The sequence below is a fragment of the Xiphophorus maculatus genome, chromosome 9, assembly GCF_002775205.1.
Source record: "Xiphophorus maculatus strain JP 163 A chromosome 9, X_maculatus-5.0-male, whole genome shotgun sequence".
In the NCBI taxonomy this organism is placed as follows: domain Eukaryota; kingdom Metazoa; phylum Chordata; class Actinopteri; order Cyprinodontiformes; family Poeciliidae; genus Xiphophorus; species Xiphophorus maculatus.
In genome coordinates this window covers 23,327,158-23,349,658 of record NC_036451.1, presented here as the reverse complement: position 1 = coordinate 23,349,658, position 22,501 = coordinate 23,327,158, and the positions used below count along the sequence as shown (strand labels likewise).

General features: G+C 41.1%; 2 protein-coding genes across 3 annotated transcripts; one reads left to right on the top strand and one right to left on the bottom strand.

Annotated features, from left to right (window-relative positions):
- Positions 1–147: 147 nt before the first annotated feature.
- sgcb (sarcoglycan beta) lies at positions 148–5,210 on the bottom strand. The gene is made up of 6 exons (XM_005809937.3): positions 5,108–5,210; positions 4,273–4,482; positions 3,196–3,381; positions 2,900–3,091; positions 2,313–2,444; positions 148–1,389 (listed from the first exon to the last, which is right to left on the bottom strand). The coding sequence occupies exons 1-6, from the start codon at positions 5,120–5,122 to the stop codon at positions 1,192–1,194; spliced, it is 933 nt and encodes a 310-aa protein (XP_005809994.1). The 5' UTR covers positions 5,123–5,210; the 3' UTR covers positions 148–1,191.
- A 1,568-nt stretch (positions 5,211–6,778) lies between these two features.
- spata18 (spermatogenesis associated 18) lies at positions 6,779–13,589 on the top strand. 2 transcript variants are annotated; one of them, XM_023339297.1, is made up of 13 exons: positions 6,779–6,889; positions 7,052–7,234; positions 8,895–9,000; positions 9,098–9,213; positions 9,339–9,457; positions 9,553–9,648; positions 9,750–9,884; positions 11,211–11,442; positions 11,595–11,753; positions 12,575–12,750; positions 12,918–13,041; positions 13,159–13,227; positions 13,447–13,589. In XM_023339297.1, the coding sequence occupies exons 2-13, from the start codon at positions 7,148–7,150 to the stop codon at positions 13,501–13,503; spliced, it is 1,476 nt and encodes a 491-aa protein (XP_023195065.1). In that variant the 5' UTR covers positions 6,779–6,889; positions 7,052–7,147; the 3' UTR covers positions 13,504–13,589. The 2 variants fall into 2 exon arrangements, with proteins under 2 accessions (XP_023195065.1, XP_023195064.1); XM_023339296.1 differs by having other exon boundaries at positions 6,779–7,234.
- The last annotated feature ends 8,912 nt before the right edge of the window (positions 13,590–22,501 follow it).

Genomic DNA, 22,501 nt, shown 5'->3' with positions numbered 1-22,501 from the left:
ACATTCTGTCAGATGATAGCGCTGTGTAACGATCACTGGTATTTCTTTTATGATTTTAAAGGGCCATGTAAACACACGAGGCACAGCGAAGCGAAGATAAGAGATTTCACGTAGTGACAAATTTCTTTAATGAAAGAGAAGCCAGTGAAATGTTGGATGGTTTTCTTTATTTTTTATTTTAAACGTATCCATGTCGTCACGTTGAAGTGATGAAAAACAAAACTTTTCTCACCAAAGGCATCGAGTCCGCAGACTGCTCCCACATTGTGACATAACAGGCCACACACAACCCAAACAACAGTCAAACTTTTTATATTATTTGTATTGCACAAAATTCAAACCAGTCTAAACGCCGTCCACTTTCAGCACTCTTGCCTCGTAGAGAGATCAGCATTTACCTTGCAAAAGTATTTCCACCCACTGAACTTTCCACATGACATGGCCAACAACAAATTCCAATGTATTTTATTGTTTAGTTTAAATTTTTTTTTATTTTATTCATGTATCTTGAGGCAAAGTAGAGCGTAATTGTGAATTGGACGGGAATCAATGTACTATAAATGTGAAAAGTTCAATAGGTGTGAATACTTTTGCAAAGCGCTGCTCTGTTAGCACAACTCGTACACTCCTTACCATTAGCATTAGGAAAGCTTCACAATTTAGGTAAAATATAAATAACATTTCATCCCTTTAAATCTGTTGGCACGTGCATGATAAACAGTTCAACATGTGCAGAAAGAGATGTTCTCTATTATGTGTTATGTACTAGGGGCTAGTTTTGAGTTCTGCATATTTTAAAGTTAATTGTCATGTAGTGTCTCGATGGAGTCAGTTAACACTTTTACACAAACCCTTTTGTGAACAGATGTGAGGTGACGGAGAAGCAGAAAATAAATACAGCAGCTTCTGACTGCTACAAACATGCGGCGTAAACTGCACAACAACTTATTGTTTACAATAGTTTTCTAAATTTAGGATAGAGGTTGATGAGTCTTATGAAAACAATGTTTTTTTTTTAATGAACGCCAGTAATGTCTTTGGGTAGATTTGTAATAAAATGTAAAGAAATGGCACACCTTAACCGCCAAGTTTAACTCAAATTTAAACTGAACTCAGTCCAAAATGCGCATTTTCGAAAGAGGCTTGTCTGATTTCACAGTCGGCCGACTGCAGGCGGATGGAACGGCGGCGCTAGTGAGCTTTCCTACACGGGTTGTCTGAGATCTGGCAGCCCATGTTGGGAAACTTCACCAGTACGCGGAACAGAGTCCCATCTTCGCACATGCAGAGCTTGTACCTCTCCAGGCCGTCGTTGAACGTCAGGTCTGTGGAGCTGGGAATGCGTGTGGCGTTGAACATCACTGACCCGTTGAGGACGATGCTGTTCTCCTGCAAAGAGGAAAATATTGTCAGGGCGTCTATTCTTCCAGATCCGGCCTTAATTGGTCTTGATACGGTGACTGTATAAGGTTTGTGTGCCCTCATTGTGACCATGAATGTTGGTTTCAGGCTTTGAAATAGTTATTTAAATCCTTCTTGACTGCATTTTGTAGCAGGTAGGGCTGCATCGACTGCAGTTTTCTGGCCTATCACCAATCTTTAAAATCCTGAGCTGCCGGCAGCAGTAGGATGTTGGCAACAAGTTGGCAACAGTAGGGTGACTATTGTTAACCGCCACATGCAGACGTGGGCCGATGGGGGGACAGTAGCTACCTTTTCCAGTGACCATGTAATTGCGGAATTTGACATTTGGAACAGTTCTGGCAGAGATCCTGATTTCAAGCCTGTTGTACAAAGGTTTTGTATATTTCCAGTCAGATCTTTTCAAAAATCTATTAGCCTAGTCCATAGGTGGGCAATCCTGGTCCTCGAGGGCCGGTGTCCTGCAACTCTTAGTTGTCTCCCTGGTCCAACACACTTGAATCCAACAGCTGAATCACCTCCTCAGTGCAGTCAAGTTCTCCAGAGTCCTGCTAATGACATCATTATTTGACTCAGGTGTGTTGAAGTAGAGATACATCTAAAGGTTGCAGGAGACCGGCCCTGGAGGCCTGGAGTTGCCCACCCCTGGCCTAGTCTATCCATTCTAAAACCAGTTTCAATGTTTGCTTGGGACCACTGTTCTGTTGCTGTGTCCAGGTTTCAACTGTGTGACCCAAACCGCACTCCTCATAAGAACGAAACTGGATAAAATGACCAAGAGCAGTCTCATCCTTCTAGAGCAGTTGAAATTAATCCCTGAGAGCTAAAAATGAGTGTATGTAAGTTTCTGAGCACTATAAATACAGCATGTCATTATGTTTCATACTTACAGCTCTAAGCTCAATGTCTCCACCCATTTTAAACTCCACAGTGCGGCCCATGATGTTCACTCCCTCATTACCGCGAATGATGGCCTTAGTGTCTCCCTTGATGTTCAGATCAGATGATGCGCTGCTGGTGATCTGAAAATAAAGAGCAAAATATGTCACTAAAATGAGAGAGGCACCGGTTCCTCGCCAAGAAAACTAAATACAATCAGGATTACATGACAGAAAATGCCAAGACCCCCCCTTCTTTTTCACTCATTTACTTCATACTTGATGCGCTTTTGTTTTAGCACCGCACCAATTGGGAATCACACTGTCAATTTTTTCCAGAAACTGCATAAATCACCTGTTAACAATCGCATTACTTGACAACATTTCACGCTTTTCTTTTGGCAAAGAAACTAGGGGAAATTTGACCAGTATCTACTATCTCTCTTTCGTTTTCAATCAATTTTTACTGTTACGGACAGCAATAAGTGCAATATCGCCTGCACGGGTTGTAAAACCCACATATAATTAATGAATCATGTTTTTTGTTGTTGTTTTTTTTACACACAGCTGTCAGAGCAGAGGCTGGCTTCCCTACACACCCGTTCAGTGGACGCTTTTTTAACACTGAGGACTTTGACTCCTTTGGGCAGGTGGAACTCGTGGTTTTCAAAGTCTGTGCTGAAGAAAGTTGTCTGCGTCCGAGGGTCTGTGAAGGATATGCCGACGTCGCTGACGACAGAGGTCTTGTCCTTTTCCACGCTCAGCTTTGTGTTGCCTTGCTGGAACACAACCTGTTGGAACAACGGAGCAAAAGAACAGACAAGAGGTTCTAACTGGGTTTCCAAATGCTGTAATTTCTTTGGAGAAGACTCGACGTGTTTAAATGCTTTCTTACCGGGTTGTTGTTGCCCACGATGACCAGGTCCTGGTCTCTGCGGCCGCCGACCGTGCTCTTGTGCAAAGGATGAACAATCCCCATGTCGGCCTTCTGTTTGAAGCGCAGCAGGCCGCTCTCGTGGAACTCCATGCTGTCGCAGCCGTTCGGGCCAATTCGGATCACCGTCCATATTACCAGCGTGATCTGAGCGATAGCGGAGTCGCGTCAGAGCTCACTTTGTACAGACAGACGTAGAGCACAGACATTTGGCTATTTTGCATTTTGTCAAGCTACTAGCACCAACTTTGCTGTATTTTCTTGGAAAGTGGGACAAAGAAAACCGTTGTTGAATGGAAACCTTAAGAAGTCCTGACTGCAGTTTGCAACAAGGCATAAAGAAGGGGCTCTGGTAAGATGGGAAAATATTGGCCTACATGCAAAATGTCATCTACTGAGGAAAACTATTACTGCACATCATCCTCAATACACCACCCTTCATGCTGAAGCATGGCGGAGGCAGCATCACGAAGTGGGAATGTGTTTCTTCAACAGGGACTACTGGTCATAATTAATGTGAGGACAGATAAAGGTAAAGAATCCTAGCAAAAAGTCTGCTTGAGGCTACACAAAACGTAAGAATGGAGGGGAGGTCTACCATTCAGAATAACAATTATAAACAAAGATTAAACTGGGTTTTTTTTGTTACTATGGTCCAGATAAAGTTTAAACTTAAATTCAGTGAGAATTTGAACTTGAAAATTGCTTCCTACAGACGCTCTCCATCTGATATGATCACATTTAGTGCACTTCGTAAGGAAAAATGGCCAAAAGGTTCAGTTTGTAGCTGATGCATACGCCAAGTTGGTCTAAATACAAACACATGCCACACTTTTAAGATTGCACTGGTAAACAATCGTTTGAAAAGCATGCATCATTGCTCTTCCGCTCCAGAATTAGACACTAATTTTAGTCCGTCTTTCACGCGGAATACTACAATTCCCAAATAAAGCTTGGTTGCACTGTAAGAAAGTGTGGGGGAAAGTCCAAAGGGTTATATTTCTTTGCAAGTTGCCGCAGCCTGGCTAAGAGACTTACAATGAGATTGATTAAGGCGAGCAGGAAGAGGAGCACAATGATGCAAACAGCCATGTTTCCCTTGCGTCCTCTCAGCCCAGTCTTATGAAGACGTTCTTCTTCGATGGGTACATAGCCCGCTTTGAAGTTGCTGTTGTGCTCCTTGTTGATGTTGCGCCTCTCTATAGCCTTCTCACGCATGGTCTTCTTCACGGGGCCATTGGAGCTCTCCTGCAAGTGCAAAGCGACAACAATATGCGCATTAAACTACAAGATAAATTTTTACTGCTAAACTTAATTTTAACATTCAAAACTGGACTGTGGTTTTACATAGCCACAGGGGCATCCATACTTTACACAGATGCGACACTGAGCCGAGTTTTCCTTATTTTGTTTAAGAGCTTATTTAGTATCAACGCTCATGACAAAACTTAACCAAATCACAACATTCCGATATCTGGGTGTTAAACGCTCAGCGACAGCCTGTCTGTGGTCATAACTAAAAATAAACTACGCTCCTGTTAGTGACGAAACGGACATGAAGTCCTTTCCTCTCACAAACATTTAAGTTGCGTCCTATTCCTAATGGCAAACACTGTCGCGCCTTCAAACAGCAGGTCTTTCAGAGAAAACAAGCGGAACGTCTTGAAAACATCCGACGCGAAGGCCCGACATTCATAAGGCTGCGCTTATATTTCCATCCAACAACGGGAGCAAAACACGCCACCCCTAAATAAACCACCTTAACCTAAACATGTTATCACTTAACAATGACTCCGGGTTACTCTTTTCGTGGGACATGATGAGAAGGCTTAATAAAACGTGAGAAGAAGAGCAAATAAAGAACATAACGGACCTCCTCGGACGCCATGTTGACCCTCCCTCCTCTGCTGACGGAGAGCGGACCAACCTTCACTGGCGAAGGTGACTGAAGCGTTTCCGCTGCAATATGGGCAGACAGACAATTACTCAGTCATATTTTTTTAAATTCTACTCCTCATGAAGAACCTAGTTACAGACCACAACGTGGCGTTTAATTATGATCTCCTCAGCTTGTTAGAAACGCGTGTGCGCTGAGGATAAAAAAATGGTTTGTTCCATGATGAAGCGCCCAATGGCACAATGATCCAAAAATAGGGGAAACACATCCATTCATATTTTCCGAAGGTAAACTGGAAACATTCTATACTTTGCTGCTCTTTGTGGGTGTATTTTTTTTTTTTGGTAAAAAAGAAAAAGAAAAGAATGTATAGTTTCTCTTTTAAATGCTCACTTTTACAAGAGAAAAACAATAGTTTTAGTTTAATATCTGCATGATTAAGAAAAGCAATCGGCCTTAAAAAATATTTATAATGTTAGCAATTTTAGGTTGACATTGTTTTTGTCTTTGTGTAAGTTAACAATGAATAATTACGAACGTGTAGCATAATAATTAAACTAATACTTCAGCAGTTAGAATATACAGTAGCGGTTCTTGCATTAATGGCGCTCTGGGCGAGTTCCCCCTTCCGTCCCCAACATATGACCAAACACAGAAAGTATAATTAACATTAAATACAAAACAAACAAAAGATAGATAGATAGATATTTTTCAGTTATTTGATGAAGAGGGATGTATTAACATAAATACAACTGCATTCAACTACAGCTAAGGCTGATTTCCATTGTTTGTCCCCTCTGCCAGATAGTACAGGCTGAATAACCTAAAATTAATCAAGCAAAAACAACAACAAACAAACAGGGGTCATTATTATTCATCTGGTTTTCTTCTACAACAACAAAATAAAGTGTGCTTACATGATTAGTTAGCCTGGTGCTGTTCTGGGATGGACCTGTCCAAGGTGTACCGCGCCGCTCACCCATCAGGGGGCGCCATCAAGTTTTCAGAAGAGTAGTTATGGTGGCAGACCAAAACCCAAAGCCATGACAGAACTGCAAGTTGTATTATGCTGTAAATGAGAGATATTCAAAATTGACACACTAATAACTTTGTGTTATTAAGGAGTGACCATTGATCTCAAAATCATGGAAGAGCCATAAGCCAAAGACTACACATTAAAAACAAAATCCAATTAAATGAATTAAATGAAAGTAAAGACAAAAAAAAAAAGAATATTTATGTTGGAATTGTATTATTCCCTAAACGTGCACATGCATCAAATCAATAGAATGGAATAAAATAACATGTTTATAGTAAGCAATTAAGTTGTGATGCACTATTAAATGCGTCACACATTATTATTATTTTACTGTTTAGGTGGATGCAATGGATGAACACATTCAATTTATTGGAGTTTTTTGTTGTTGCTATTAGTTAGCTTTTTCCTGCATGCTACTGCAGTTTATTTAGCTCGCTGTCATAACGCTCCAGAGGTTATTGCCGCAGAAACAAATTAGGTTTAAGTGTACTTAATTCAGCTCGGTGTGCCGTACCGTGGGGCGTTGTAATCGGATTGGATCGAGTTCGGCCACATAGATATACACCAAGCAGAACCTTCTACACCCGTGTTTTATGTTCCCCCCGGTTCTGCTCTTCAGCCGTTTGGTTTCGCTTGACAGTATGACATCACAGGGACGCAGAACCCGTAGAGGACCGACACCGAGGCCGCGTCGTCCGGCAGGAGTTTTTACATAGCAGGTCTGTGTGGGTTCATCTGTTCTCCTTCCTGTCTTCTAGCCTGGTTGCCAGAGGCGCTGCGAGGCATCCGTGTATGTGTGTGTATGTGTGTTTGTGTGTGTGTGGGTGTGTGTGTCACAGGAGGAGAAAGCTGTAGGAGTTTTTATATTTTTTTTACTACAGCTGATCAAGCCTCCCGCTGCTGCTGCTGCTGCTGCCCTCCGCCTCCTTCTTCAAATCGTCAGACCTCCGCGGATTAGTCAGTTGATTTAGCGGGACATGGCGGAGGTTTTAAGGAGACTGACCAATGCGTCTTCGTTCAGCGTCTTACAGGACAAGCTTGAGAACTGGCACAGAGACTACCACGTAAGTTCATCAATAAGTCACGGTCGACCTAAATCTGACCACGACACTTCTGGTGCTCTTTACCTGAGCCGGATATTCATTTCTACCCAACGTTATCCCACAGTACAATACTATGTTGTTGTTGTTTTTTTGCATGTGATTTAATCGAAAATGACTGGAAAATACCGTCATCTCCTAATGAAACATGTCGAAAATTCATTAAAGTAAAGATGTGTGTTTATTAAGTATTCTTACAGTTTGTACTTTAATTTAGGTAGGTGAAAGTCCTTAAAATGAAAGACTTTTTTTTACAATTCAGAGTAAAGGAATGACTTTTTTTTTTTACTTTGATTTCTCCGTAGAGTTTGGTTGTCATGGACGCTGATCGCCGTGGCAACCGTCGGGCCGTTCCAAAGATGTTTTCGCTGTTAAGATAGTTCCTCCTCTATTTATTTCTTGTACAGAAATTACAACCTGTAGCTTAAATGGAAATATTTAGTACACGACGTTTAAGGTGTTGGAAATCCGTAGTGGAAGTGACAAACTGGGCAAAAATAATAGTTCCCCCCCCCAGTTATTCATTTCCATGTACTTAAATCCACACAGTTTTTCTTCAGGTTTTAATCAGGAATGTTTCCTGAATACTGACAAGTTTCAGCTGGTTTCTTGGCTTTTATGCTTTTTTGAACATGTCTTTCTTCATGTATTCACTACATGTACCAATTCGTACCTTGATTTATAGATAGTTTTCTTTGTATGTGTGGATTACTGGGGCATGGTGTTTTTGGAAATATATTTACTGAAGAAAAAAAAACAAAAAAAAACAAAACATGTTTAACACTTTTTTGCCCCAATGTAACTGACCTACCCCACCCACTGAACAGAACCAGTAAGGACTGCATTAATTATTTGCCCCAATTTTTTTTTGAAGTAAATTAATCAATCATAAGCTGCAGTCCATAACTTTTGAGGAAAAAAAGAGACGGGATTATAAGATATTTCGACTGGAATTTTGGTTCAACCAGCTGGGAACACACCAGAGTTAATGAGGACATTCCATTTCTTTGCATGTTGTTGTTTGGTAAGATGTGTGCACAACCAGAACTTGATGTAAAGAGTCCATTTCCTACATTATTTAAATGTCTGGTTTGAAATAGACCAATAACTGATGGGACTTCTTTTCTAGCTTCCTGTAGTGGCTTTTGCGCTACAAGGACAATGGTAGATAGGTCACAAACAGGGAAATTAAATGGCGCTTTAGTTTCAACTGGCTTTTCTTTTTGTTTCAGTCACCGTCTACAACAGTTTTAATAACATCTTTGTTTGCATATCCACTTAAAAAGCATTGATTTGAACTCAATTCAGTTCAATGGCTAAAGACATAACCATTGTCATGTCAAGGCACTTTACAAGACAAACAAATCCAATTTATACACAGAAATGAACAATCAAATCAAGGCTACTGACTAATGGTATGTTTTTAGGAAATGAATGTGATTCCAGTCTTAAAAAAAGGTAACAAGTTGAAACTTTTATTCTTTCTTTACTCACCTAGTTCATGATCAGAGAGATGAGTTTCGTCACAAATTTCGTCACATACAGGCTCCATCTTGAAACACAGCAGCCACTGATTTAGTTAAGTTATAAATTAAAACGTTGTTGTTGTTTTTTTCTCACCCAGGTGTCTTCCTGTGATCAGAATGTGAACAGATGTTGTGAGCTGATTGAGCTCACTGCCAAAATTCAAGGCCAGCTGTTTAACATCCTAAACCTCACCGCAGCTGAGGGTAAGCTTTGCATTGTGACTGCTTGGGAAGCATATTTCCTTGAAAAATCGAACTTGATCTTTGAAAGATGACTCCGATACCTTTCGTCACAAATCAGGCGGTCGCTGTGGTGGAGTGGACACTCTTAAAACGCGTTTTCTGCCTTGGCTTGGAAGCTGCTTCTCCATTTCAAGGCCGTCCATCGCAGACGGCACCAGCCTGCACCTCATCCAGGTTTGACCTTTGGTCTGTCCTCCGGTTTAACAATGTCATTTTAAAAATCAACCGCGTGATCAAGCGTTGTGATCGCATTGTGGCTCTGCGGTTGCGTTGACGACGAGCCATTCTGTCGCCATCAGGGTGCAGCAGAGAAGGACAGAAAGACGAAGGAGCTTTCTTTGTCCCAGGAGAGCGAGATAAGAAAGCTGGAAGTTCAATTGAACTCTACTAGCCTCCAGCTGGAGTCGGTCACTGCAGAGTGAGTCATATTATCATGGTTTTTATATTTGAGAGAGTTGTTTGGGGAAATGAAACATTTTACCATTTGAACGCAAATGCTTCCCTGTGTATCAGACTCGTGGAGGCTCAGAAGAAGCTGGACCACACAAAGTGCAAGTCGGCGACCACCCTGCTCGCCACCGAGGATGAGATCTTGCAGCTCAAAGCGGAGTGGGTGATGTAGTTCAGAAGCATTACGGCATTGCACACGCGTCACGGTTATGTTGTGAGAGATTCATTTTTTCCCCATACATATTGACTTTGTGTTTTAGTTTGCATTCTACAAACGAACAGTTGGCGTTGTATAAGAGGAAGCAGGACGCCGTTCACGACTACGAGCGGCAAATTCGCCTGTTGAAGGATGAGTTAGCTTATCTGAACTCAGAGAAGGTCATGCTGCAAGAGAGGTAACATCTTACGGATGTGCAAACATTGAATCGTCGACATGCACTGGTGTTCTACATACGCTGCCTTGTGAAAATATTCACACCCATTGAGCTTTTTCCACAATTTCTCCCAAAAACAATCAGAAGATTCGTCATATTTTATTGTTATTGGGACTTTAGGAACAACACAAGTAGTGTATAAGTGGAACAACAACTATACGTACTTTACAATTTGTTTTTACGCAATTTAAAATCTGAAAAATGTAGCGTGCATTTATATTCAACTCTCCAGAATCAGTACTTTGCGGGACCACATATTGCTGCAACTAAGTTTGATATCACAACTGACAGTCCAGTAGATGAATTGCAACATTTGTTCCATTTTTAGCTGCTGCGGTTAACTTCTATACTGCACTGTGTCAAACAATCCAAATCCTTTGAAAAACCTATTTTTTTCCTCGCCTGAGGTGGCGCTGCACCGAGAACCACTGAAGGAAACTACATGAAAATAAACCTCTGAAGAAGACATTCCTTCTGCACAAAATGGAAACAAAAAGGCAATGGCATGGGAGTTTAGCAGTTGTAGGATCTCTCTTTTATCTTTGGTAAAAGACCACAAGCCATTTCCCTAGTCTTGCACATTTGTTTTGATTGTACTTACCCAGAATTCTCTGCACTGTAGTCCACTTCCTGCTTCTTTTGGAGCGGGCTCCGGTCCTCTTGGTGTTCACATAGGCATTCAAACCGCTCCAGAGTTCACAACCGAGGTTTTTAGCTGGACCAGACTTTGCTTTTCTTGGCCCAGATCAGAGTTTGATTGCGCGTTCACATCTCCCCAAACAAACCGGACTTTCTAGGCAAACGAGCTAGAATTCAATTAAAGTGGACTAAGCAGGGCTGGTGTGAACGCACCCTTAATCTGCAAGTCTTTTTGAATACGTGTGCCACCGTTGCACAATTGTCGGCTAAAATTTAAATCCGGCCTCCTCAGAAAATCTTAAGTTCAATCAGATTAGATGGAAAGAGTCTGCAAAAATTTTTTTTCCAGTTTTATCATGGATTTTCAGTTGAAATTAGATGTGGACTTTTAGTCACTGAACCATCCTAACTAATGATTATGTTTGGATATGAACCTTGTAGCTCTGGTTGTGAGTGCAGGGTTGGAAGGTGATCCTTGAATCCATCTTTAAGTCATCTGCAGTCTTTGTGTCTATTACATTAAATCCCAATGCCATAAACTTAAATTCATGGTTATATGAGAAATTGATAAAAAAAAATGTTCAAGAGTTGTGAATGTTTTCGCAAGGCGCTGTAGCTGTAGTTGCCGTGTTGGTTTCCGCCTCTCAGGTTGGTTAGAAGTCGCTCTCCGAGCCCTTTGCCCCTGTTGAGCCGCTCATCCAGCCCACTGAGGAGCACGTCGCCCACCAGAGCCCAGCTGACCAACTCCTCACGCCACGCACGCCTCGTCTCACGTTTCAGCGATCTGTACACCGTGGAGCGTCTGGACGCACAGACCCTCCTACGGCGCTACATCCCAGACATAGAGATGGTCCAGAGAATCATCTTCATCGCTGTGATGGTACAATGCGGGCAGTGAATATAAGCAGAACATCACAATGCAACGCACAGCCTCAGTATCAACATACAAAATTATGTTTCACACTCTTGCTACTTTGTGTAGCGTTGCTGTGTTTTGCGCCACAGGAATGCCGTATGTTTTCCCTGTTTTAGGAGTCCTTCCAAAAAGCAAAACTGGCCTATCGTAAGTTCAAGCAGCAGGTGAGAAAGACGTTGTCCACATCCCACTTTGGTCCGGAGAGTCTCGAGGACGCGGCTGTGGATTACATTGTTAGGAACCTGGACCTCTATGATGTCCTGTGCAGTGTCAATGTAAGAGAAAATGATTTTGATTGTCTTAAATAGTATGAAATTCATGTATCTAAAATAAAGTGAGTTCGTCTTAAATATGTTAGCGACAGGTCTCAAATTTTGTCATGGCACGACTATTTAATCTCATACATATAGGTTTTTTTCTATAAGGCAAAAGTTTGAGTCGACATCTTCACGGCACTCTGTGACTAGATGCAGTTGAAGCAAATGTTAATTAGCTGCTAATTTACTCTAGCCGACTAGCTAGCGAGGTAGATTTTTGTGTCCATCATGGGTAAGTGCAAATTTGTCGCCAGTTGGCTGGACGACGTTTGACTTTACCACTTGTAATACAGCAGAACCCCTGAAACATTATCTATATTTATAGATTTTCTCCCTTTAGTTTCATTCAAGCTAAGGTGGCATTAAAAAGGTCTTAAAAAGTTTCTAATTTAATTTGCTGAAACCTGCGGATACTCAGAGTAGAGCTTAAGCTCAGTCAGTTTGGAAGGAGGGCATCTCTGAAGAGCGATTTTCAAGTCTTGACACAAACCCTCAGTTGTGTTTTGGTCTGTACTTGTTTTGTTTTTTCTAGAAAAGTTTTTTTCCAGCCAGTCACAACGTTTTGCATGTATGTACTCCCTCCCTACCTCTCAGCATTAATAAAAAAAAACCCTATAGGGTAACATCTGAAGGCAATCATATTTCTCTGCATGTTATCCATTGCTATCAGAGTACAGAGTGCCAGATTCAAATGCACATCACACTAACCAATGTTTTGAATACCATACAGAGGTATAAATACTTGGGAAACTGTGCATCTTATTGTGTTTTCCTCTTAGGATGTAATCCTGGCTATGAACAAGAACCCCCAGATCTCCTTCCCTCCAGAAGTGGACTTCAGACTCATCAGTCCCTTGATCAGAGAGACCTGCAGGGTGGCTTTTGCCATGCAGACTCTGGACCCACCTCTTGACTTGGCCTACGGAAGCAACGGTGAACTATTCAACAACGCCAAGTTAGTACAATGTCGATTTCTGGGGAACGTGTGCAGCTAAGCTGAGGGCCGACTGCAGTCGGCCACATCTTCCTGCAGCCCACCGCTGTTGTACATTGCTCCGACCAGCAGGGGTCACTCTAACATTATCTATGATGGAGACTCGCATCTTCCTTTCTGTGTTCCAGGTATCGTCGCAGCTTTGACTCTGATTTCAGTGCTCCGCTGGTGGTCTACTACGTGTGGCCGGCTCTGGTGGAAGGAAGCACGGTGCTTGTTAAAGGCGAAGCCGTGACCAAAAGAGGCGTACTGGTAAATATTTCACAGTAGTTAAAAAAGATGATGTTGAAAACGATGAAAACAAAAGTGGTTCTTGTAGAGTTGAACAGTACAGTTTTGTGTGAATGTTTCTGGGGTTTTTTTCTGCAGTGGAGTAGAAGCAGGAGCAGAAGTGCCAGCCCTGCACGCTCCCGATCTCTCAGCCCGGCCCGCAGCGTAGTAAGTCTTTATAACATTTGAGTTCCAACCGAGCAACGAGATCACGGTCAAACTTTGCAAATTTGCTGACAAATTAATCTCTAACACTCATGCTCACACGTGGCTCTAAGGGTATGTTTTCTAAGACAAAAGTCCGAGTTTAATTCAGATGTGTGAATGAACCCTTCGTAGGAAATACAGACTTTAACCCTCACATTTTATTTTTGCTTAATCTTATAGAGATTTAGCGACAAACGAAGCCTGTCACCTGGACGCCTCACTACCAGACACCTGTAAGCACTCGCCTCATTGGTCAAGAGTAAAGTGAAGTCCACCTGTGCTTCCTGTATATGAAATAAACTTTAACGGATTTGTTTACTTGATTTCTGTGTTGCTTGGGTCTGCTTCAACCAAATAAGGAGATATAATCTTACACTACATTACCGACCAGAGGTGCAAAACCAGCCAGGCAGCTACTGTGACTATATTTACTCGGGCAGAGAGTTTGTTTGTTTTTTAAAAATAAATTGTATTCTAGACTCATCAACAAAAGTCATATTGACATTGTCGACTTCCTGTTTGTCTCCAAAGCCTGCGTCTAAGGCTGTAGTCTTTATATGAAGGGCAGTGAAGGATGTTACTGTATGGTGCTAAAGTTACCGGTTCTGACCTCACTTCCTGCACTGTTCCAGCATCTGATATTGCTCAATATGTCTATTGACACGGGTTAATTTAGGGTTTAGTTTTATGTTTTTGTTTGAATTTTATTGCGTGCTGTATTCATTTGTTAAACGTGGATCAAAGAAATGCCTTATTACGGAGCAACGTTTAGAGGCCTCAGAAGGAGACATTATTACAGTTCAGAATATTTTCTTTTTCAGTGAACATGATGATAATTAATATTTTAGATAGTGGCTTGAATAATAATTTCTTTTTAAATCGTACTATGAGTTTAATTTAAAGAACATGTTCTTGATGACTAATTTTAATAAATTGACTGTTTTCTCTTGAGCCTTGTTGTGTTTCTGCCTACACAAAACGGCTGTGTGTGTTAACTGCAGCTATGAAAATGTAACATGGGTTACATTTGGTTTGTTGACATGTGTTTAAGTGCACATGTTTAGTTCTAACTGAAGTGACCGTGTTGCTTCTCTGCTACTACACAACTTATTTATTCCCCTCGCAGAATTGTCGGTACAGTAAAATCATTTTTATGGAACACTTCCAGGCTTTGTTCGCAGTGGGAATTTCCCGATCAGGTTATTTATTTATTTTTAAGGGTTTTGTTGGCTCTAGTGATCTTTATTTGAAAGCAATAAGTGTTTACTCAGGGTGTGCCGCGGTCAAGGCGCAAGCCGCGCCATGTGGACCAATGGAGATGAAGGGGGAGAACGGAGCTCCGCCTGTCATGCAGACAACCATAGAGGAAACCTCATGTCTGCTGTCACTGAAAACAGAAGCAACAGTTCATGGCTGTGGTGGCAGTAAAGTTTTACCAGATTGAGACAGAATTAAAGCTTCCAGTTTGGTGGCATGAGGGCTGGCTCAGAGCTGCTGGAGCGTGCCATGTTTCCTGTGGTTGTTCTCAGTGAGTCCTTTGCTGGAGGAGTTGGGTTTCCGTGGCTGCAGCCCAGAGTCGGATAGTATCTACCTACATTTACTCAGTTACATCTACTCGTGTGACGTTTTGGGAGGGGGGACAAAAATGTACTTTTAAGGGTATTTTTACTAAATTTGACTTTTTACTCTTACTTGATTTACTTGATTACATTTATTATGAAGTGTTACTCTTACTTGAGTAAAGTTTCTAGAAATTCATCTACAGTTTTGTTGGTTTCATAAGTTTTTCGTTGAAAGAAACTGATTTGAAATTGTTTTTTCCCCTGACTTTGTCATAATGTAATTACTAAAGAATTACTGTATTTTTATTTTGATCTTTAACATTTCCACATATCTTTGCATTTTAGTCCATCTGATTATGTAATTTTTAGATGCTAAATAATTTTTTGACCAGTTCCTCAGTACTTGAGTCTGTTTTTATTTTTTATACCCAATACTTTTGAGTCATTTCTTGCTACCTTTTACTTTTACTTGAGTAAAAATACATTGAAGTAGTGCTACTCTTACTTGAGTACAACTTTTGGGTACTCTAAGACATTTTGCTGCGACAGAGTCCCCTTTTCACAGAGCGGGATGAGAAGCTCTCTGTCTGTGACCCACATAGGCTGTTGTCCACATCTGGAGTAAAACAGGATGAGGTTTTTCTTTTTGCAGAGGAGGACGCCACAATTTATGGCAGGAGAGACAAAGTCGTGGAGAACCGCCAGTTCACCACATGCATGACCAAACTCCACCCTGCTTGTTCTCATTTCCAGACTCTCTGTGCCTCCCCAGGGCGTTCAACCCCCCTGCCCCCACCAGCCCCACCCCGGGGCGCTGACTGGTGGTGTGTGAGGCTGCGGGCATCAGCTCGATGGACGCGAAGGAGTAAACAGGCGTTACTGCTGACCTTCCTCTCTCTCTCTCTCTCTCTCTTGAGCGATGCCAAAGGCACTGAGAGACGAGTTCATGCTTCCTTCCTCTCCCTGTAACAACCTTCAAATCAAATGAAGAAAAACGACTTTGGATTTGGACCGTGTGTTTTTCCCCAGAGTGGACATTTGTCCGCGCTCCATCCCGCTCTGTCATCCTTTGCACATCTGCGCAAAGTGTAGCGTGCAAAATGTGTTCACAACTCTTGGACTTTCCCACATTTTGTCAGATGACGAACTCGCAAAGTATTACATTTTGTATTTATTATCCCCCCCTTTTTTCCCCCTGGCAGCCTAAATAAAGTGCAGCCAACACTGATACCAGAAGAGACCCGGTAGAGTCCGCTGGTGTGTAAGTTTAATACAGCTGATGTTTGTTGGAAATCATTAGTGAACAAACAGTATGTTAGAAAAAATTGTGGAGGCAGCATATGGAGGGTAGTGTTGCCTTCAGCAGGGGCAGGAAAGCTGGTCACAATTAATTTCAATGAATGAATCAAAGAATGAATGAATGAATCCATCCATCCATCCATCCATCCATCCATCCATCCATCCATCCATCCATCCATCCATCCATCCATCCATCCATCCATCCATCCATCCATCCATCCATCCATACATACATCCATACATACATACATACATACATACATACATACATACATACATACATACATACATACATACATACATAAAACCAACCAAGTTCAGTTGTGTAGCACATTTCAGCAACAAGGATTCAAAATGCTTTACATCATAAAAACACAAAAAAAGTCATAAAAACATCTTGTACAGTCACCAGTTTGAGAAACCGGTGACAAACATGACACTTTGTCCAGCGCCATCATGAATACGTTGACGGAACATTGATCAATATACTGATCAATGTTCCATCTGCTATGGTTCAAAAGCAACTCTAAACAGGCTTTTAATCTGAAATGCAGAAATTCATATATACTTTACTGATCACAATGGGAAGCTACAGTATATGTTGTTAGCACTCCAATTGTTCAAGATTCTTCAAAGAGTAGATGTGGGCAGGAAGGATCTCCTGTAGCAGTCTGTATTACAGTGAACTTGAAGTGGCCTCTGACTGAAGACACTGTATTTCTATGATAAATGAAGAGGATGCTCGGGGTTGTATTCAGTTTTCTTTATTTTACGTCAGAGGAAGCTAAAATCCTGGATGTAAATCAGTTGGAGGGTGTAGTGAACTTGAAGCTCGGGTGGAGGTTCGCCTCCCAGCAACAAAACAACCGTAAATATACAGCTACAGCTACAATTAACCGGTTTAGATATCAGCATATTAATGTGCTAAAATGGCCTAGACAAAGTCCAAATGTTAGTCCAGTTGAGGTTCGCGGAAAAACTTAAAAAATGTACGTTCTTTAATGCTCTTCATTCAGTCTGAGTGAGTTGGAGCCATTTTGCTGTTTTCGCAAAGCTTGGACTCAAGCAGATAACACAACGACTCGCCGCCTTTTGTTCTGATTTCTCTTTGCAAATTTTTGTTTAATTTTTTTTTTTACAAAATCACGTTCCCATCATCTTAATTTCTAGGTCACAATTATGGATCACTTTGTTGGTCTGTTATGTGAAATTCCAGTGACATAAAGGCTGAGGCAGGTTGTAGAAAACGTCCAGGTCTGACTTCTGGGTTGATGGGTTTCTAATTCCCTCCCAGCCCCAGCGAGCAGCGCTGGGATGGAGACAGCTGAGGTTTTATATCTTTGCTCAAGCTTCTCATGAAACCATTCAGACTGCTTTCAACAAGAACCGCCTTTGAACAACAACAACAAAACTCGGTGTTGAGCGAAGAGGTCTGCTTCATGATTTTTCCACTTCTGGCTGCTGCGACCTTTTTCTCTCACCAGAGGATGAAGAAGATCAACTGGAGGTTGAGAGATCTGGAAAAAAAAAAGAAAGACCCCTCCCATCTGCAGGGTAAAGATGTCGATGCCATCATCTGCTCCGAATAGAGGATCTGTTTCTTGTCCTCTCCTGGACGCTGCGTAATAAAAGACACATCTGGGTGGAGAGATGAATGTGAAGTGAACCCCGGCCGCCTGTTTCCATCCCGGGCTGCAGGTGTGACTTTGGAAAAGGTCACTGCTCCTCTGGGGCTTTTTAACTCTTTGGATTTTTGTTCTTTTTTATTTTTTTTTTGCAGAAATACGTGATCGATCCCGGCGCCAAATCCGAGGCTGGTTTTAACGTTAGTCATGCTGAAGCTGAACAGAAGATGGAGGGGGAAAAAAAACCAAACAAACAAACCAACAAAAAATACAAAACGGGTGAAAAGGTTTATTGAATGTGGCTGGTGCATATGGAAGCACTCTAGTGCCCGGTACGGCCATCTGGACTGGTTAAGGCTAAATGTAGCAGGGTGTCCTTAAATGTGCCCGACTCTGTTAAAATTCTCTCGTGCACAGATTAAATGAAAGTGTGGCTCTGCAGGTTAGATTACAGAGGGCTTTAAAACATGAGAGACTTTTTTTTTTTTTTTAAATGCAAAACAAGAGTTTATAGTCTGCAACCAGGCCAGCTTGGCCATTTCATTATTTCAGTTTTGATTGAAACTAATAAATGTCGCATACTTCTCCATTTATTATTTACGTTTTATTTCCTTGTTCAGTGTTTTGGTCCCACATTATGTTATCAGTTCATCAATAGACACTTTATAAATCATGTATAACAGTTTATTATGTCTTAATTAAGGATGATAAGGCGTTTACAGATGCTTATTGTGCTTACAAGGCAGTCTGCCATGTTTAATATAACACTAAACAGATCTGGATCACTATTTGGCAAGAAACTGGTAGATTTTGTCAGCTCCTCAGCCTTAATTAACGCATGATAATAAGTGTTTAGATATGAATTAGTAACACATCTATAAACTATTTATTATCCATCTCTAAGCGGAGCCTTGTTGTAAAGTGGCCCCCATATATTTTTTTTCATTTCAGTGCGAGTTTTTAATGTCCGCCGCCAGATGGCAGTTTGACTCCACTTAACACTAAAACACGAACACTGTTGCGGGGAAAATGCAGAAGCAATCTAACGTGGGGAGCTTTGCGTGTCAAACCGCGATGCGCTCGGCAGCAAAAAGACACGGACCAACAAAACGTGCGACTGCTTGTCCTGCATATGGCAAACCCCCAAATCACAGCTGTCATTATGAACAATGAAACGGGTTTAAACTCATACTGATCACCAATACGTAAATGACGTGCTCTGGTAGGAACGAGTTTCTAACTTTACCTCCACACATTGCATCAGATTCGCCGTAAGTTGAATTCGTCTTACAATTTGCTGCGGCACTCTGGTTTTGTGCGGGTCATCAGAGATCAAATTTCAGGTTTCCTCGCTAATCAGGCGCTGTTTGGTTTTCAATTCTTCACTTTTTTAAAAAAAAATTTTTTTATTATTATTGTTTTGGAGCTCTGCATAAAGGGAAGACATTTGTGCAGCATTTACGTCGCCGTCTGCTTTTCTTTTCACAGAGTGAAAGAGACGAGTAAGTCTGTTGTTCATGGCACACTTACGGCCGCTGAGGCAGCTGGCACAGCAGAGACGAGTGTTTGACAGTGAAGGTGACTTAAGTCTGTGTGGTGGATGAGGAGAGCAGCTGCTCCTCCGTTCACACTTGCATAAATGTCCCAGTTTGTTCTGTACAACAGACTTCACATATGTCACACATTTCTTCGTGAATGCAGACGGTTTCTGATCATCCTTTTAGTTTGACTTGAAACGCTGTTAGTCTTGTCTAGCATTAAAAACAACAACAACAAAAACACTATCCAGTGTTGTGCCTTTTTAAAAATTTAAAATCAACAGATCATAAATTATGAAGCATGAATTTTGCACTGCAGGATTTCAGGGGAAAAAAAGCTGTTTTTAAGAGGTGAATGGAAGAAAAAAAAAAAAAAAAAATCTCCTAACTGGTTTGTGTGCGTTTGTGATAATCAGCCGGCATTAGTAAACATTATAGCTGATAAACACGTTTTAAAGAGGCGGGTTATGTATTTTAAAGCACAATCGAGTAACTGTGTTAACTTCAGTTGTTGTAAAAATGCAGCATGCATAAAAGATATCTGATTTCACAACTTTGAAACTGGACTGTGTCTCTTTAAGAAGCATCCACTCTTTCCAACACACTGCTTGTCCATTGTGGAGCATTGGACTGAGAAGTGGTTCGTCTGATGAGCTCAGCAGCTCCACCAGGTGTTTGCTAATTGCTGCTGCTAGTCTGAAGGAGCTGAGGGGTCCCCACGTCTTTAGCTCGACAAAATTGGAGGAGCTTTGTGGAAGTAGGCGGAGCTTTGTGAGATTAAACGCTTAGCAGCCTTGAATGGTTGCCATGGGAGATTCAAAGATTTCTCAAATCTAAGCAACACCACAGGAACGTTTGTGATGATGGAATAACATCGTAACATGACATAATGCTAAATGCTAAAGAAAGAGTAGATTTTACATAATACTCCCCCTTCGAAAGATTTCAATATAGATGTGTGCTGCGTTTGGTTCTTTCTATGAGTCTGAGTCGGAATTTTACTCAGAAAATCCTCAGGATTTCTATGGAGAGCAAAACTGAGGCAACGAGCAATGGTGACAATGATCATCTGTGGCTCAAGTGGAGGACTTTGAGTAGCGTGTTGTCTTAGATTGATGAAGTGATATAAAGCCCTTTCCTGGTGTTTCCAGGATTTATGGAGATGAGCGTGTTTGTGTGCCCGGCGATGGTTTTCAAGAAAGAGCACCGACACTTAAGAATGTCATTTTAACTAAAACCCCTGTACCAGACCATGTGGTTCTTTGTTTGCTGTTGATTAAAACTGATCATGACTTGTTGTACATGTGGAAAAACTATATCTAAGTTCAGTTGGATTGATTATAAAGAAGAGTCCTACTAATAGAGTTCATCTGTTTTGCCAGGCTTTATAGAGCAAAAGGCCCAATAAAAGCAGCTCAAGTTGATCTCAGCTGCGACGTTCTCTAAATAAACGCCGACTTGGCAGGTGAAGCTCGACGAGGACTTGCTGGGAGTTTCCCTCTGAAGAAACGTATTTTTAGGACATTTTCCCCATCAGTGCTGGTCTATATAAAGCTCAGAGTAATGACTAAATTACGCTTCATGGAAATATTTGGACAATAAAAAAAAAAAGAAAACACAAACTCATAGATGTGTTCTTTAGTTATTTAAAGCCTGAACGGGAAGAGAGGAATAAGTTAGTAAGACTCGTGATGTCCCCTAAACAATTACACAATACGCTTGAGGCAAAAAGACATTGCAGAAATAATATTTATGTTTCCTGAGACATTTCCTTCTTCCAGCTTACCCTAATTGTGAGTACAATACCAACCAACTAATGTGTTATTATTGAACGTTTGCAAAACTACTCCAATACAAGGAAAACCGCAAAAACATTAAATCTTACCAAGTATTTTTGGTCTAGTTTCTAGTGCTAATATCTTAGTACATTTAAAATAAGACAAAAGTAACTTACAAATAGCTTTTCAGCAAGACAGAAGAGCTTGTTTTAATTCAATAATTCCTTAATATTGTTGAAAAAGTTCTAGCTATATTGAAATAACCTTACAAATGAAACAATTTCTCCCGACCCCCATATTACAGGTCTTGTTCCTCTGATTATTACTATTACTTTTTTCATCGGTGTTAAGAAAATATTGACTTAAGACAAGTTTCTATTTCTTGCTGAAAAGTTAGTCTTATTTCATGTCAGTTGAGATACGTGCAGTAGAAACTAGACCAAAAATACTTGGTAAGGTTTTGTCTTTTTGCAGTTCTGAAGGTTTCCTGAAAAATGTTGACAAAAATAACTAAAGTGAAAGATGGAAAGTCATCTGTGACCTTTGATTTTTAAAAAATTAAAATCTGGGTAAAACAAAGATGTGTAACTTCTGAATAAATGCATATTTTGCGTACATGAAGTTTGAGTTAACACCAACATCCACTTCTTCTGGTCTCTGTTTCATCAGCCATTAAATGTCTCGTGGACGGAGTGGAAATGAGTTCCCGTCCTCCAGTATTACTCAGAAAATCCTCAGGAGAGCAAAACTCCATGGTTTCTGGGAAAATGCAGAAGATCTAGCAGAATGTTCTGATGAGAAGCATATTGTTTTTTTTCTTTTTTTCTATGACGTCTTTCTCTCTCTCTCTCTCTGTTCGTCGTTGCTTCTCCCTGCAGGAGCTGAAGTGTTTCTAAGAAGTCTCTGGGATGTTTCCATGGAAGCTGAGTGAGAGATCAGCGAACCGCTCTGGACCTCCCGCGGCCCGTTCACTGTAGCTCCATTTTGAACTCTTGAAGCAAATTACAGGAAAAGACAAACAAACTATACTCACTCTTCCTGATTGCGCCTCACAATTCTGATTGGCTAAACCCCAGAAAGGGGGAAAGACACAAGCTGTGTTCAGTTCTGACATTTTGGTCGCCGCTGATTATTCAGAGGAGCGTTTTTTTTTTTTTAGGGTGTTTTTTGCGTCTAATTCCCGGGTTACATCAGTGTGTTATAAAAGAGGACTTTGAACCACTTAGAAACAATCCAGGCCTTTTTCTTCTTAGAACAGCTAGGAAGCTTCAGGAGTCAAGACAGGAAGTTTAATATTTGTAACTCAGTTCTTGGACACGTGTCTGGTTCTTGAATCTCTCCTTAAATCGTAATCTCCCCATTGCTTGAGCACCTTTTTCCTTCCACTCGACATTCCTTTAATGTGTTTAAGTACCGCCTCCTGTTGAAAACTT

Coding starts and splice junctions, on each gene's coding strand:
- sgcb (XM_005809937.3), bottom strand. Junction 3,382..4,272: donor TCGCCTTAATCAATCTCATT/GTAAGTCTCTTA, acceptor GCTATCGCTCAG/ATCACGCTGGTAATATGGAC. Junction 3,092..3,195: donor TCGTGGGCAACAACAACCCG/GTAAGAAAGCAT, acceptor TTGTTCCAACAG/GTTGTGTTCCAGCAAGGCAA.
- spata18 (XM_023339297.1), top strand. CDS start 7,148: ATGGCGGAGGTTTTAAGGAGACTGACCAATGCGTCTTCGTTCAGCGTC. Junction 9,001..9,097: donor AAACCTCACCGCAGCTGAGG/GTAAGCTTTGCA, acceptor GTCACAAATCAG/GCGGTCGCTGTGGTGGAGTG. Junction 9,885..11,210: donor AAGGTCATGCTGCAAGAGAG/GTAACATCTTAC, acceptor TCCGCCTCTCAG/GTTGGTTAGAAGTCGCTCTC.